The 15,009-nt window shown below is 56.5% G+C and overlaps 1 protein-coding gene across 5 annotated transcripts; it reads left to right on the forward strand.

The window, feature by feature from the left end:
* Positions 1-1,159: 1,159 nt before the first annotated feature.
* On the forward strand, positions 1,160-9,531 carry SEPTIN4 (septin 4; the record flags this gene model as incomplete). Of its 5 annotated transcripts, none has more annotated exons than XM_079726447.1 (12): positions 1,160-1,216; positions 3,340-3,633; positions 3,981-4,074; positions 4,528-4,614; positions 5,117-5,240; positions 7,673-7,807; positions 7,921-8,038; positions 8,127-8,228; positions 8,426-8,522; positions 8,616-8,778; positions 8,938-9,037; positions 9,309-9,531. In XM_079726447.1, the coding sequence occupies 12 exons, from the start codon at positions 1,175-1,177 to the stop codon at positions 9,366-9,368; spliced, it is 1,416 nt and encodes a 471-aa protein (XP_079582573.1). The 5 variants fall into 5 exon arrangements, with proteins under 5 accessions (XP_079582573.1, XP_079582569.1, XP_079582570.1 ...); XM_079726443.1 differs by having other exon boundaries at positions 1,175-1,234; XM_079726444.1 differs by lacking the exon at positions 9,309-9,531 and adding an exon at positions 9,279-9,290 and having other exon boundaries at positions 1,175-1,216.
* Positions 9,532-15,009: the final 5,478 nt, after the last annotated feature.

The raw sequence follows: 15,009 nt of genomic DNA on the forward strand, positions 1-15,009 counted from the left end.
GAAGGACTTGGCTAACATTAATAACCATCCTGGGACTTGAGGTGTACCTTCTCTCCCCAGGTTCAAAGCAGCTTGAGGTATCTGTCATCTGGGAGTGCTTTCTTTCCCCAGCCTTCCTGGGAGGCAAGGAAGGGCCATTCACGATTGGACATTAAGGCCCTGAAATTAAGACCCTATTCAAAATCACAAAGGGTATTTCTAGCCAAGGCAGAAACACTGGCCTCCGGACTCCTAGTCAAGTGCTCCATCTGCACTCTCCCAGTTAGGTCCCTCTGTTTGTCTCCCTCCTAATCGGCAACTTTGAAGCCTCTGGGATCCCAGCCTCTCCTTGACCTGAACTCATGCCCCTCAGAGACCAAGTGTGAGCAGCTCCCCTGCTGACTCTCTGAAAGTGATGGGGTGATGAAAGTGATACAGGTCCCCATGAGTCAGAGGTCACGTATCCTAGGATGGAAGGAGTCCCTGCAGCAAAGGCCTCTCTGTGGCTGGGACTCTCTGCAGGGAAATCTAGGGGCGGATTTCTGAAGGCAGTGCGGTTCTCCACTGAGAGAACACAGAGGGACACTGGGAAGAAAAGTGGGGCCATTCCTAAGAGAACATACACCCAGGGGATTATAGGACACCCCACACTGCTTCAGCACTGCTTGAAGTTAAGGTGAAAGAGATTGGAATCCTTTGGGACTGGAGTCTCCTGGGTAGCTGCCCCGTGTACTGATGGACCAGGTCACCTTGGGGACAGGTCTCAACCCTTTGACAGGCCTCAGTGTCCTTGGGGGTTACAGGAGAGGGCAAGTGGATCAAGAGCCTGTGTTGCAGACAGACTTGGGAGGCTGGTGCTGTGCCCATCAGGGTAGGCAGCGGGCAGGCATCGTGGAGCAGCCAATCAGAGGAGGAGGGGACTGCAGAAAAAAACGAGTGATCCTGCTGCAGCTGAGCTGTCCTTGGAGGGTGGGAGCCAAGGGAAGGGAGGAGGAAGGGTTGGGGAAGGACATTCCACAGGCTTTTCTGGCCCCTGACAGACACAGGGGCGTCAGAGAGAAAGGGAAAGGAGCAAGTCAGGACGCTGGATTACAACAAGAGCATCAAGACCAGGCTGTTTCTGTGTGTGAGGAACTTTTCTTGGGAGATAAAATTAGACCTAGAGCTTGCTGACAGGGAGTCTGAAGCGTGGGACATGGACCGTTCACTGGGATGGCAAGGCAGCTCTGTCCCTGGGGTAAGGTGCTGCTCTGGGAGACGGGTGGACCCGCCCTGTCTTCCCCCTGCATTGTCTGGGATTGGGGCTCAAAGTCAGAAAATGATGTGGTCGCTGGCGGAGCCGGGGGCAGGGAAGGACAGACAGCAGGTGAGGCCCCTCGTGTCCTGGCTCCTTGTCTAGAGCCCCTGTGGGCCCCTCCGTGCTGATGAGCTGTTCCCAGGCATGGAGAGTGGTGCTGGGTTCCTGGTGACTCTACTTGAAGAGCGCAGGGGCTGGGGGTCTCCATCAGTGCCTTCCTTTCTCCCTTCCTTGCTGCCCCGCTGCTCAGTGCCCCTGGGGAAACCAGGCGGAGCGCAGTCCTCTCTCTCCCACCCTCAGCCTGACCCCCAGACCGACTGCTGGGTCACTGTGGGGTTGTGCAGAGGGGCAGGATTTCCCCGAATTCCCCAGACTCTTCAGCTGCCCCCCCAGCCCCATCCCTTCTCTGTTGCCGTATAATTAATCGTCCAAGCTGGGACACTTTGCAGAGTCAAAGGGGGCAATTATGCCAGAACAACAAACATACACTGGGATGTATGGTCACCCCACCGGCCCCCACAAATACTGTGGGTAAGAAAAAGCCCGTTGGGTCAGGCTTGCCTCAGGACTGTCTCTTCTGGCCACTTGGCCCCTACCTGCTGGTTCCAGTTTCTGTCTAAAAGGCCCCTTTTCCTGTCTCGGCAAGCCCTGGAGGCTACGGCTATAAGCAGGTATGGGGACTTGAGAGGCGACAGCCTGGAAGTAGCTCTTAGGGCACTTTCCCCTGTAGCCTCCCCCTCTAGTCCCTTCCCTCTGCATAGACCTGGCAGCGTGACTGCATCCCTCAGTTCTTCCCTTTGTAAAACGGGGGCCTGCAGGGCGACCGCGGGCATGTTATCTCCCCTCACCCTGGCTGGGACTCCACAGTGGTCTGGGGTAGCCCCCACTGGCTTGGCTGATTCCCAGAGGGTGAGTCAGCCTGTGAAGCCGGCCCTTGTCCGTTGTCTGGGGGAGGCACGTGGGTTTTGTGAGGCCGAGCTGAGCCCAGCACCGCCAGGCACTCCACAGAGGGGGCTGGCCCCAAAGGAGAGAGAGGAAGCCTTAGGGTCTGGAGCTGAGGGTCCGAGTAGGAAGGGAGTGGCCTGCCTTCCCAGCTGGAGATGGAGTGGAGCGGGTCTCCACAGAGGAGCCAGCCCCCCGCTGCCTACCACCCGTGCAGTTCACAGTTGAGACCAGACCCCCTCCCTTTAGCACTGCAGGCTAAAGCCTGTCTCTGGGCACAGGGGGCACTTCCCCGTATACATCCCTCACAGTTGGGGGCTGTCAGACGTGTCCTGCCGTCCTCCCTCACCTGGTCCCTCCCAGCTCCCTTTCACCCACACTCGGCATCCCCTGCCGGCTTTCCCCTCCGCTCCTGGGGAGCCCCTCCACAGGCTCAGGCTCTGTGTGGCTCGGTGTCTGGAGGAAGGGGGGTCAGGTCAGCTGTACTGAGTCCTGGGCAGTGAGTCCTGGGGCGTGCGCACCTCCAGTAGAGTCTGCACCTCAGTCCCAGAGCTCAGCGACTGCAGTGACAGGAGGCGAAGAGACCCCTGCTGGCTCTCGATTCGCCCGGGGCTGGCGGCTCCCTTCTCCCCTGCCTCCCTCCTTCCTGCCCGTACCCCATTCTGGCCGTCTGCACTCTCCTTGAGTCCTGAGCCACAGTCTCCGCTCAGCTCTAACGCCTCTGTCTGCTGCCCGTCATTCAGCCTGACTTCCTGGCCTTTGGGGCAGTCCCTGGTCCTGGCTTGGGAGGGCAGCCTCAACAAGCACCCTGTTGAGAGCGAGCATTGGGACTGGAGCTACTCAGTTCCCCAGAGCAGTTTGCAAGGGCTCTGGGGGCCGCCCAGGGCTGCTGCTGGACCCCAGGGCCTTGCCTGACGTCTTGGACCCTTGGACCGGGGAGGCATGTGAGCAGTTGCGGGAGGGGTGGTGAGCTCTTCCTCTGGCCTGGCCGCCTGGGCAGGTTCTTGCCCTGGTAACCGTAAGCGCTTTCCTCTCTCCCTCTCGCCTTCTCCCGTCTTCCTCCTTCATTCGTCCCCTCCTGCCACCTGCCTGCCTGCCCCGCCCCCACCCCGGACCCTCAGATCAAGCGCTTCCTGGAGGACGCGGAGGACGCAGAGCTGAACAAATTCGTGAAGGATTTCCCAGGCAGCGAGACCTACCACCACCCAGAGGCCAAGACCTGGGTGTCCAGGCCCCAAATCCTGGAGCCGAGGCCCCAGGCCTCGGACCTCTGCCAGGATGACCTGGAGTTCAGACCCCCGTCGTGGCCCCAGCCCTCTGACAGCCAGCAGCACACCTCTGCCTCAGCCCCTCTCAGCCCCGCAGCCCGGCCCCGCAGCCCGTGGGGCAAGCTCGATCCCTATGACTCCTCCGAGGTAGAGCCTCCAGCCCTGCCTTTGCCTTTCAGTGGGCTGGTGCAGGAGGACCCGGGGAGGGAGGAGAGGGAGCCCGAGTGTGTGTGCACGTGCACGTGTGTGTGTGTGTGCGTGTGCGCACGCGTGTGCGTGCTGAGCCGGAGCCCCTCTCCGTCCTGTGTCGGCCCCAACTCTGTGGTGTCACCCCCCAGGTATGTTGGAAACTGACAACGTCAGCAGGGACAGGAGCCCAGCTGGGAGCCCCAGATGGGGCCTCGGAGGAGGCTGGCGCTGCTCTCTGAGGCCGGCGCTGGGTCCTGGGGTCCCTCTGCCTCTACCCTGATGCGCTCTGCCTTCTCGTCCGCTAGGATGACAAGGAGTACGTGGGCTTTGCGACCCTCCCCAATCAAGTCCACCGAAAGTCCGTGAAGAAGGGCTTTGACTTTACCCTCATGGTCGCAGGTAGGGCAGGGGCGGGGCTGGGCGGGGCTGGGCAGGAGGCGTCTCAGGTGGGGATGGTCTGTACGTGGGGAGTGGGTACGGGTAGGGCAGGAGAAAGCCAGGGGCTGTGCCTTTTTGCAAAATAGCTGGGAGACGCGGGTGGCCAAAAGTATGTGTGTGTGGCAGGGGAGGCGGTGGTGACGAGGAACAGAGAACATATAACCCTCAGCTTTCTAGCGGTTGCCTTTCTCTGTGTGACCTCGGGCAATCTCTCATCCTCTCTGGGCCGCATCCAAACGATAAGGCCGGGCGAGCTCTTCCCTGTGCCTCCTCCCAGCTCTGCTGTGGTCTAGTTGGTCTCTTCCCAGTTAGATAAGAGAGCGGCTGCCCCCGCAACCCCGCCACCTTGGTCCGGCGGGGTTGCCTCTTGGTTGCAGCTCTGACGTGGTGCCTCTGTCGTCTCTCCCCTGTCAGGAGAGTCTGGTCTGGGGAAATCCACTCTCGTCAACAGCCTCTTCCTCACTGACCTGTACCGGGACCGGAAGCTCCTCAGCGCTGAAGGTGAGGACGGGAGGGGAGCGTGGAGACAGGCAGGCAGAGCTGACCCGGGAAACCGAGCTGACTGCGGGCTCGGAGGGGCGGGCCCTCCCCAGCGCGCGGGAAGCCGTGGCTTCCTAGAGAGACTGCCGGCATCTCTCTGTAGGCCTATTTGGCCTGGAAGCCCACCAGCCAGCTCCCTAAAGATTTGGGTGCCGAAGCAGGGCACGGACCAGAATCCTGCTCTTGGAGTGAGTCTCTGACCCCCAGAGGATTCCAGGAATCCGAGAAAAGAGCCGGGAGCAGAGAAGAGGCTGGGGCCAGAGCCAACAGCCACCGGCATTTCCTGTGTTGGGAAATGTGCTCCTTGCTGGTTCCCAGAGCACAGGCCCCCAGGCAGCCCCCGGGGGCGGGAGCGGGGGCGGTGTGGGTGAGGCAGTCTGGGCAGCACTGGCTGGGGTGGGTGGTGCGTCCTGACTGGGCAGGTCCTTGCCCTTGCCCTGGCCTCAGTTTCCCCCTTCTCCAGAGCGGATCACGCAAACAGTGGAGATCACTAAACATGCAGTGGACATAGAAGAGAAGGGTGTGAAGCTGCGGCTCACCATTGTGGACACACCGGGTTTTGGGGATGCGGTCAACAACACAGAGTGGTATGTCTGACCAAGCACAGCCCCTGCCCCGACCCCCACCAACTCCGTACACACACACAGGGGCGCACGTAGGCTCAGACACACCCACAGTTGTCAAGAAGGAGGGGTTTGTGCCCTCGAGCATGCCACTGCCCTTTACCGGACAGCTGTCTCCTCTGTAAAGTGAGAGGGAAGGCCTTGGACCAGATGATCTCTAATGTTCCCTTGACTTGACCCACAGTTCTAGAATGGGGTTGAGGACACAGGAACGAAGAGCCTCAAGAAAGCAAACACATGTGAAAACGTGTAGCACGGGGCCTGACGTATAGTAGGTGGTCCGTAGTTGTCACCCTCCCTCCTTCCATTCCTTTCACCAGCAACATTTTAGGTGCTACAAGCAAGTTATTAAAGGCGTGAGAGTGCATGGAGGGAGGGGTGAAGGGAGAAATAAGAGGCGAAGGGAGAGCAGGGGTGGAGCTGCGTTTAAACTCCCGGGACCCTCTAGGCCACCTGCCAAAATAAAAGGCGGCTTGCCAGCCCCACCGCAATCATCCCTGACATTTTTTTCAGGAACTAGAAGGATGCTTAGATAATGGTCAGTCAGACAGACCTGAGTAGATGAGGAGGAGAATGGGTGATAAGGACAGGAGAAAAGGGGATGCCTTTGGTGAGGGAGTTAGGCAGGGTGGTGCTGAGACGCCTAGACCGAGAGTTCAGATCTTGATGCAGCGTTTAGGAACTGCGTGATCTTGAGCAAATGACCACATTCCCATTTCTTCAACTGAAATATGCTGGCCTTACCACCTCACCCAGCTGATCTGAAAATCAACCCAGAAAGATGCATGTGAACATGCATGAAAAACGTACAGTTTTTACAGGGCTGTGTACATTATACTCATGAATATTAAGATGATAATTTCAGGATTGGTGAAACATAAAAGTGTGGGGTCCCCTGTTCAAAATGATTAAGAATTTCAGCATGGCCACAGCAGAGACTAAACCAAATGTGGGCCTGGTATGACTGACTGCACGGGTCACACGCCCAGGAAGCTGACCCTGGATAATTGCCTCACAGACCGATCAGACCCTTATGGACCTTTCTGTGCTCTGAACCACTACCCCCTCCATTTGTGCTTGATCATGACAACATGTGACTTTCGGCTCAGCACATTGGTTCATCTTCAACTTCACGATCTAAGCCTTGAGGGGAGGGCCACTTCTTATATTCCTGCCACACGCTGTGCTGGTACATGGTGCCTGGTCTCTGTACGTAGTCCTGCTGGATTGAGGGGGTCTCCAGTCATCACCACCCTTCCGGATCGGGGACTACGTCTCAGCAAACTGGGCTCGCCCTGAAACCCGAGCCCTGACCAGCACCTGCTTCCTACTTCAGCAGGTATCACTCCCTCCTTCAATCAGTCTACTTACCTCCTCTTGCCTTCCATAGTAATAATAACTTCTCTTGCCTGGCACCTCACAGTTTACAGTGTACCACCACACGTACTCATTTAGTGAACCAGCAGGAAGTTACTGAGCACAGATGAGGTGTGCAGCCTGTGCTGGACATTTTAAGGGATGCAGAACACGTGTGAATAATCCTTGTCACAGTCTAGTGGCAGTGGGAGTGGGGGGGTGGGGGGCGCAGCAGGGCTCTAACGTGTGTCAATCGGGTAAAAACTTAGGTTAGTAAATGAGTTGGGCATTGTGGTGGCAAACACTGAACTAGGAGTCAGAAGGCCAGGGGCTTGAGTGGGTAGAGAATTTGCTAGCTAAAGTGATGTGGATTAAGTCTCTTAGCAGCTCTGCATTTAGCTTCTTCATGTATAAAATGAGAATAATGCTCCTCATAATGTCCACCCATCAGGGCACCTGGGTCAGTGAGGATGAAACTCAATAACAGAAGAGCAAGAGACTTGAAAATGGAAGTGGTTGAATCTATCTATCTATCTATATATAACACCTCTGTGTGTGGTGATGGAAGGGGAGAGCAGTGTGCACTGCTATAGTCACAGGAGCCTTCATGGAAGAGATGGTTCTGGGCTATGGCTCCGAAGGATGGAGTGGGCTTGGAGAGGCGGAGGAGAGGATGGAACCACACGAGCAAAGGCTCTGAGGCTGAACCGTGAACCTGACTTAGGGCTGCCCAGCCCTCCAGTTGGTTTTCACCTGCCGGCACCTTGCCAGTCTTACTGCTTTGTTTGGTCACCTGGGCTCTTTTCCTTTCATCAAGCTAGTATTTATTGACCTCTGTCTGTGTGCTGAGTCTGATTTTCTATCAAGATGTTTGAGATGCAGCCCTGTCCCACCCAGGTACCTCCCTGAAGATGTAATGAAGCAAGTCGGGGAATAGCAGAGTCTTGAAGAGACTGCTCGGGGCGTGGGCTCCTCGCAGGCCCCGAGCTCACTGGGCAGCCCTCACTTCCAGTTTCTCTGCTTGTCTGTCCCTCCTCCAGCTGGAAGCCTGTGGCAGAATACATCGACCAGCAGTTTGAGCAGTATTTCCGAGATGAGAGCGGCCTGAACCGCAAGAACATCCAAGACAACAGGGTGCACTGCTGCCTGTACTTCATCTCGCCCTTTGGCCACGGGTATGGTCTGAGCCTGAGGCTCCTGACACCACCGGGTGTTGCCAAGGGAACAGGCCAAGAGCACCAGGGGCAGGGCTGCCACTAGCAGGTGGTCACAGTTTCCTGTTCCCCAGGCTCCGGCCATTGGATGTTGAATTTATGAAGGCCCTGCATCAGCGGGTCAACGTCGTGCCTATCTTGGCAAAGGCGGACACACTGACACCTCCGGAAGTGGAGCGCAAGAAACGCAAAGTGAGGGAAGCTGGTGGGGGAGGGCAGCAGGTGGGCTTCTGGAAAGGATGGGGTCCCCCGAACTATGGGCCCCTCGTGTGTTTGCCAGATCCGGGAGGAGATTGAGCACTTTGGAATCAAGATCTACCAGTTCCCAGACTGTGACTCTGACGAGGATGAGGACTTCAAATTACAGGACCAAGCCCTAAAGGTGGGGCCACCCCAGGGCATCCCTTTCCCGTCTTGTTTCTTCTGGGCAGAAAAGAGAAGTAGAATTCTATATAAGGGTGGGCTACTGGGGTGGAAGAGGACCCTGGTTTCCTAGAAGGAACCAGAGAAGATGAAGATACAGGTGGAAAGGAACAGGTGCGAATGGCGGTGTTGACAGACACCCCTAACTTCTTCCAGGAAAGCATCCCATTTGCTGTAATTGGCAGCAACACTGTGGTAGAGGCCAGAGGGCGGCGAGTTCGGGGCCGGCTCTACCCCTGGGGCATTGTGGAAGGTAAAACACTGAGCTTGTGACCAGGGTATCTCCTTGCCCTCAATGGTTCTCCTGTACCTATGCCCCTGGCTGACCCCTAGCCTTGCTGTGCAGTGGAAAACCCAGGGCACTGCGACTTTGTGAAGCTGCGGACCATGCTGGTGCGTACTCACATGCAGGACCTGAAGGACGTGACCCGGGAGACACATTACGAGAACTACCGGGCACAGTGCATCCAGAGCATGACCCGCCTGGTGGTGAAAGAACGGAATCGCAAGTATGGCCAAAGGCCAGGACGGAGCTGGCAGGGGTGGGGTCCCAAGCACAGCCTTGGGTGAGACCAAGCCCTTCCTTTGTTCTGTAGGCTCTGGGCTCAATCCCAGCAGGTGCTGGGGCCTCCCCAGCCTCACCAACTCCCCTGTCCCCTCCCCCTCAGCAAACTGACTCGAGAGAGCGGTACCGACTTCCCCATTCCTGCCGTCCCACCAGGGACAGATCCAGAAACCGAGAGGCTGATCCGAGAGAAAGATGAGGAGGTGAGAGCTGGGTGGGGCAGTAGGGGCTGCCAGCCTGAGAGGACCCCTGCTTAGTCATAACCCTCAGCACCTCCTGGTTCGGGAATAGGAATATCCCTGGCCCTGGTACATATCTGGACCCTGGATTGGTGGCTTAGTGGTTCTGCCCAGAGACTCCGTCACACCTCAGGGCTGCCAAGGCCCTGGCTGAAGGGATTAGAGGTTGGGGGCACTTCTCTAAATCTATAGGACTCTCCGAAAGGCCCCACTTTGATTCATGTGCCTGTTCCAGCTGCGACGGATGCAGGAGATGCTGCACAAAATCCAAAGACAGATGAAGGAGACCCATTAGCTGGCTTTCAGCCTTGAATATTTAAACACCACCTCTTCGTCCTGCCTATGCCGGCCCCTCCCAGCACCAGCTCTGCTCAGGCCCCTGCAGCTACTGCCACCTCACCTTACATCCCTGCTGCCTTCCCAGAGACTCAGAGGAAATAAAGTTTAACAAATCTGTAGGTGGCTTCTGGTGTCACTGTCTGTATCTTTATAAATTTGTTTATTTTATTTATCTATCTTTGGCTGCGTTGGGTCTTCGTTGCTGTGCGCGGGCTTTCTCTAGTTGCGGCGAGTGGGGGCTACCCTTTGTTGCGGTGCATGGGCTTCTCATTGCAGTGGCTTCTCGTTGCGGAGCACAGGCTCTAGGCACGCGGGCTTCAGTAGTTGTGGCACGGGGGCTCAGTAGTTGTGGCTCGTGGCTCTAGAGCACAGGCTCAGTAGTTGTGGCGCACTGGCCTGGTTGCTCCACGGCATGTGGGATCTTCCCGGACCAGGGCTTGAACCCATGTCCCCTGCATTGGCAGGCGGATTCTTAACCACTGCGCCACCAGCGAAGCCCAGTGTCTGTATCTTTACCATCTCGTGGAAACCAAGAAGATCCTAGGACCCAGTTTTGAAAGGTTGCTGGAGGAGGGTGCTGGCTTCTGACTTTTCGCAGGGAAGGGAGAGTGGGGAAAACTTTCCCCTCTCATGACAGGGCTCAGTCCGTGCCCAGAATCCAGCCTGGCCTGTCCATCCTCCTGACTATATCTCTCCTGCCTCTGTTATCTGGAGCCCCTCTCATCTTTACCACATACAGTACTGACAACCCCATAGAAGTTTAGGATTTGATATCTCCCCCGAGAAAACATCGTATTAATTTCATGCAGCCTTCGTATTTCCCCTGATGTGGGGAAAGGGATATGCAGTACGAATTAAGCTCTGTACTCGAGGAAGCCTGTGATAGAGCACTGAACAAATGCTGAAACCCCTGGAATCACCAAACACTGTAGTAATTGCTGGGAATGGATGGAGTACAGTCATCGTCCTGGAAGAGTTCAGTACTCATTTAACAAATATTTATTAAGCATCTGCTCGTTTGCAGACAGTGTTTTATTTTTTTATATTTTTATATTATTTATTTTTTTATTATTTTATTTTATTTTTGGCTGCGTTGGGTCTTCGTTGCCGTGCGCGGGCTTTCTCCAGTCGAAGCGAGAGGGGGCTGCTCTTCATTGCGGTGCGTGGGCTTCTCATTGCAGTGGCTTCTCTTGTTGCGGAGCACAGGCTCTAGGCCGGCGGGCTTCAGTAGTTGGGGCACATGGGCTCAGTGGTTGTGGCTTGCAAGCTCTAGAGCGCAGGCCCAGTAGCTGTGGCGCACAGGCCCAGTAGTTGTGGCGCACAGGCTGAGTTGCTCCGTGGCATGTGGGATCTTCCCAGACCAGGGCTCGAACCGTGTCCCCTGCATTGGCAGGCGGATTCTTAACCAGGGCTCGAACCGTGTCCCCTGCATTGGCAGGCGGATTCTTAACCACTGCACCACCGGGGACGTCCCAACAAACACTGTTTTAAACCTTGGAGTTAAAGCACTGAACGCAGGTAAGGTTCCAGTTTTCCTGGAATTTACTGAATGTAGTAAAAGTCCCAGTGTCCTATAAGAAAGAGACACGTGAGGACATAATGGCCCTGGGGCTTGCTATTAAAGCATTCAGGCCCACTCCTGAACTGAAGCTATCGGTTGAGAATCTGAATCAACTGTTCTCCATTTCTGTCGGGTTGGTGGTTATCTCCGGGCTACGGCGACCTCCAGCGGCCACCCACCGCCCTGCTGCCTGCTCTGGCTCCCCGTGGGAGAAAGGAAGGGAGGAGCGAAGAGCTAGATCCTCGGGAGAGTCGTATTCCCCACACCCTTTACAGACCAGAAGGTCGCAGCTAGCTCGTGGCCGTCTCAGTCCTATTTCTCAGGTGAGAGGTCTTCTCAAAACTGAAGGCACCGTTCATTCTGGTCACGGAGAGCGGGGTCGGTTCGCGGATGAAAAGTGAAGGTTGGAGGAACACGTCAAGGTGCGGAAGAAGGGAAACCCTCCCCCACCCCGCGCCAGTCGAAGACCCAGACGGAGCCTCAGGCCCAGCCCTCCCTCCTCTCTTAGCGTTCGGGGTCTTTCTCTCCCTTCCGGCTTTGGGACGGACAACCGCGGCGAAACCAAAACGGAAAATGGATAAACTAAGGTGACACCGGAGATCTACTTGAGAAGTAACCGGGGGCGGGGTAGTCACCGGAAGTGGCTGTACGGCCTCTGTCCCTACGAGGCTCCGCCTTCAATTGCGCTACCAGTAGGCGACAGACCGCCCCCACTTCCGGCCCCTGGAGCCTTAGCCAGCGGCCCCCCTTTTACTGTTCTCCCATTGGCTACCGCAGGGACGCGCTGTGATTTCCCATTGGTCGCGTCTCCTCTCCCGCGCCGCGCCTCCTCCCTCCAGGTACAGTCTCGTCTTCCGGCACCCGATAGGCTAAAGGCTGGGAGGGCGTCTGCCCCATTTGACCAATGAGCGGCGTGAAGAGTGAGGGCGGTGGCTGCGTGGTGGGGGGCAGGGCGGGACTTGGTGTGGCTATTGGCCAGGGTGGGCACAGGCCAGAGATAGGATTGGCTGGGGAGAGGGGCACCGTGGTGGGGTCGAAGCTGCGCGGCCTCCGCAGCTGCGGGAGACGGAAGTAGTGAGAGCGCGGCCTCGGAGGGTCGGGCGGACGCCACCTGGGTGAGTCACCGTGCCCCGTGCACTGCCAGTTTGGGAGCCACAACGACCGCGTCTTGCCCGGCCCCGCCCCGGCCCCACCGGCTTTCGTGAGCCCCGCCTTCTGTCATTCGGGGCTCCGCCTCCGAGTCTTTAGGCTCCGCCCCTAAAACCTGGGTACCTGGGCTCCCCTGTCAGCCTGACCCGCCCCCCCCCCCCCCCCGTGTCCAGATCACCTAGGTCCGGGAACCCTGGGCCTCCCAGGCCTGTCCTCGTCTCTCCCTCTCTCCGCTTCCCTGAGGCTGCTTGCCAGTGGGCGGTGAGGCAGCACCTCTGGCTTGCAGCTTGCTGGCTCCCCCATGGGGAGGGTGGGCTGTGATTACGGAGGCGGGTAGGGCCACAGATGGAGACTTTTATCCCCACAGCCTTCTGCGGGGCACTGCTGGACTGCCCCTGAGCTCGGATAGCGGGCATAAAGAAACATGTCAGTGAAACCTGGGCCTGGTTCCCTAAGTGGGCCAAGGAGGCCCATCCTGACATTTCTGTTGCTTGGGCCCATTTGACAGGTACTGACTCTGAGGCCTGCACTGGCCTGATTCTGTCCCCGTTGTGTGGCCTCCTCCCACTAACCTGCACCCCACTTGGTGTCAAGTACACTCAGCAAGGCATGTCCAGCCCTGCTACCTTCTGCTCATAGGTTGTGGTCCCCTCCCTCTTGTCCTCTGCTCTGGACTCTGCCCCCAGCAAACAGGTCAGGTGGGTGCCACTCCCAGACTCAGAGGCTGGCAGAGCGCTCTTGTGGACTCACGTTCCCACCAGGGCCAGAAGTGAGCCCTGGTTGGGCAGCCTCTGTCTTTCCAGAGTTGGCAGTTCTTTTGCTCTCCCACAAAGAACAGGGTTTGGAGTGTTTTACTTCTCTTTCTGGGACTGGGAATCGGGACTCTTGAGTCCTGCTCCAGAACTTGATGGCTGCCTTCATGCCCTGCAGAGTCGCTTGTTGCCTTCTCCTCATGTAGCTCCCACTGCCTCTGTCTAGCATGGTGACTTGTGGAGAGGCTGGCTTCTCTGCGAGGAAGGCAAATAAGAGTTGTGGGGAAGTTCAGGAGTAGATGTGTGGCATTTGTTGATTCTATGGTGATGTTAATGTTGCTCTTTGTGCTTATGTTTCTCGGTCTCTGCAGTGAGAAGCAGGTAGCCAGGACCCTCACCACGGTAGAATGGTGAGTACTCTTTCCTCAGACCACTGTGTTTTCTGTAATCCTTGTGTCTTTCTCCATGAAGCTGCCCGCCCCTCCTGGACCTTGAGCTCCAGGCTACTCTGTTCAGCAACTAAACAGGTTCACCTGCCCTGGGGATAAATCAGGGCTTCTTTAGGTTGCAAAACATCAGCCGATATACAGCACTGGGACGGGAAGCCTCTAGACGTCTTTTTCTGCATGTGCTATGACATGCCTTCCCCACACTGCCACTGGCTCCCTTAGCTCTTCATAATGGTCCTTCTCGTGCTTCTCCTGGTCCCTGGGTGAAGCTCTCTGTTCTGGTCTGAAAAGCAAGGGCTCCTTTGTATCAAGATCCTTGTACTTCCTACTGGGTCCCTTGAGTATTGTGGGTGCTGTATCAGGAGTGACTCCACTAAAACTGTGGGGCTTCTCTAGCTCCAAGGTCCTGCTGTCTGTCAAGCTACTGTAGGCAACAGCTGACTGAGTATATAGCAGGGGAGCACCCTCAAGGTGCCCAGAATATCACCGGGGGCGGTGTGTGTGTATATGTGTGTGTGTCTCTGTGTGTGTGTGTGTGTCTGTGTATGTGTGTGTGTGTCTGTGTGTGTGTCTGTGTGTGTACGTGTGTGTCTGTGTGTGTATGTGTGTGTGTCTGTGTGTGTATGTGTGTGTACGTGTCTGTGTGTGTCTGTGTGTGTGTACGTGTGTGTGTCTGTGTGTGTGTACGTGTGTGTCTGTGTGTGTGTACGTGTGTGTATGTGTGTGTGTATGTGTGTATGTGTGTGTATGTATGTGTGTGTGTGTGTGTATGTGTGTGTGTGTTATAATGATCCCATAAATTTTCCGCTAACTGTAACTGCCCTTTTTCACCCCAAGTTCAGGGAACCCCTTAACCCCTGAGAGCTGGGAGGAAGCAGTGGGATGAGAGGGGAGTGGGGAGCTACGAGCCTGGGTCCAGACCAGGTCCTTGCTCCGGCTGTATCTCTTTAGTGCTTTCACGTGTCCCCTGTGCTTAGGCACAGGTCAAGGCATTCAGTTGGTGAGAGGACTCGCTCTTTTCCTCCACAGACACATGGGTGTGTGGGGTGTGCGGTACTCTTCTGGTCTCTTCTCAGAAAGCTGGTCCTAACCCCCACCAACTGATAGCCCCTTTCCTTTTTCTCTTCTGTGATACACTGAAAAGGGTCAGCCTGGTCTAATTTTGAATTCTAGCACCACCACTTAAGTACTTTAGGTGAATTGCCTACTTTCTCTGTAAGCCTGAAGTCTCATTTCTTTGGGAGTTGAATGGTTTTAGTGAGATAATGTTTGAAACATGTCTGGCTCATAGTAGGCGCTTAATAAAATGTCAGGTTTTTCTCCTATTCCTCCCTTCCCCCAAGACCAAAACCGAAACAAAAGCCCTGGTTTCTGAAAGTTACCAGGGACAGGGAGTGTGGGGTTCCAAACAGTTCCTTCTGTGACTCTTGGTGACATTTTGCGGTACGCGGGCCTCTCACTGCTGTGGCCTCTCCCGTTGCGGAGCACAGGCTCCGGACGTGCAGGCTCAGCGGCCATGGCTCACGGGCCCAGCCGCTCCGCGGCATGTGGGATCCTCCCGGACCGGGGCACGAACCCGCGTCGCCTGCATCGGCAGGCGGACGCTCAGCCACTGCGCCACCAGGGAAGCCCTCTTGGCGACATTTGGAGCCTCTTATCGCCGCCCCTTATTCTCTGGCCCTCTAC

Source organism: Hyperoodon ampullatus, assembly GCF_949752795.1.
Source record: "Hyperoodon ampullatus genome assembly, chromosome: 19".
Classification (NCBI taxonomy): Eukaryota; Metazoa; Chordata; class Mammalia; order Artiodactyla; family Ziphiidae; genus Hyperoodon; species Hyperoodon ampullatus.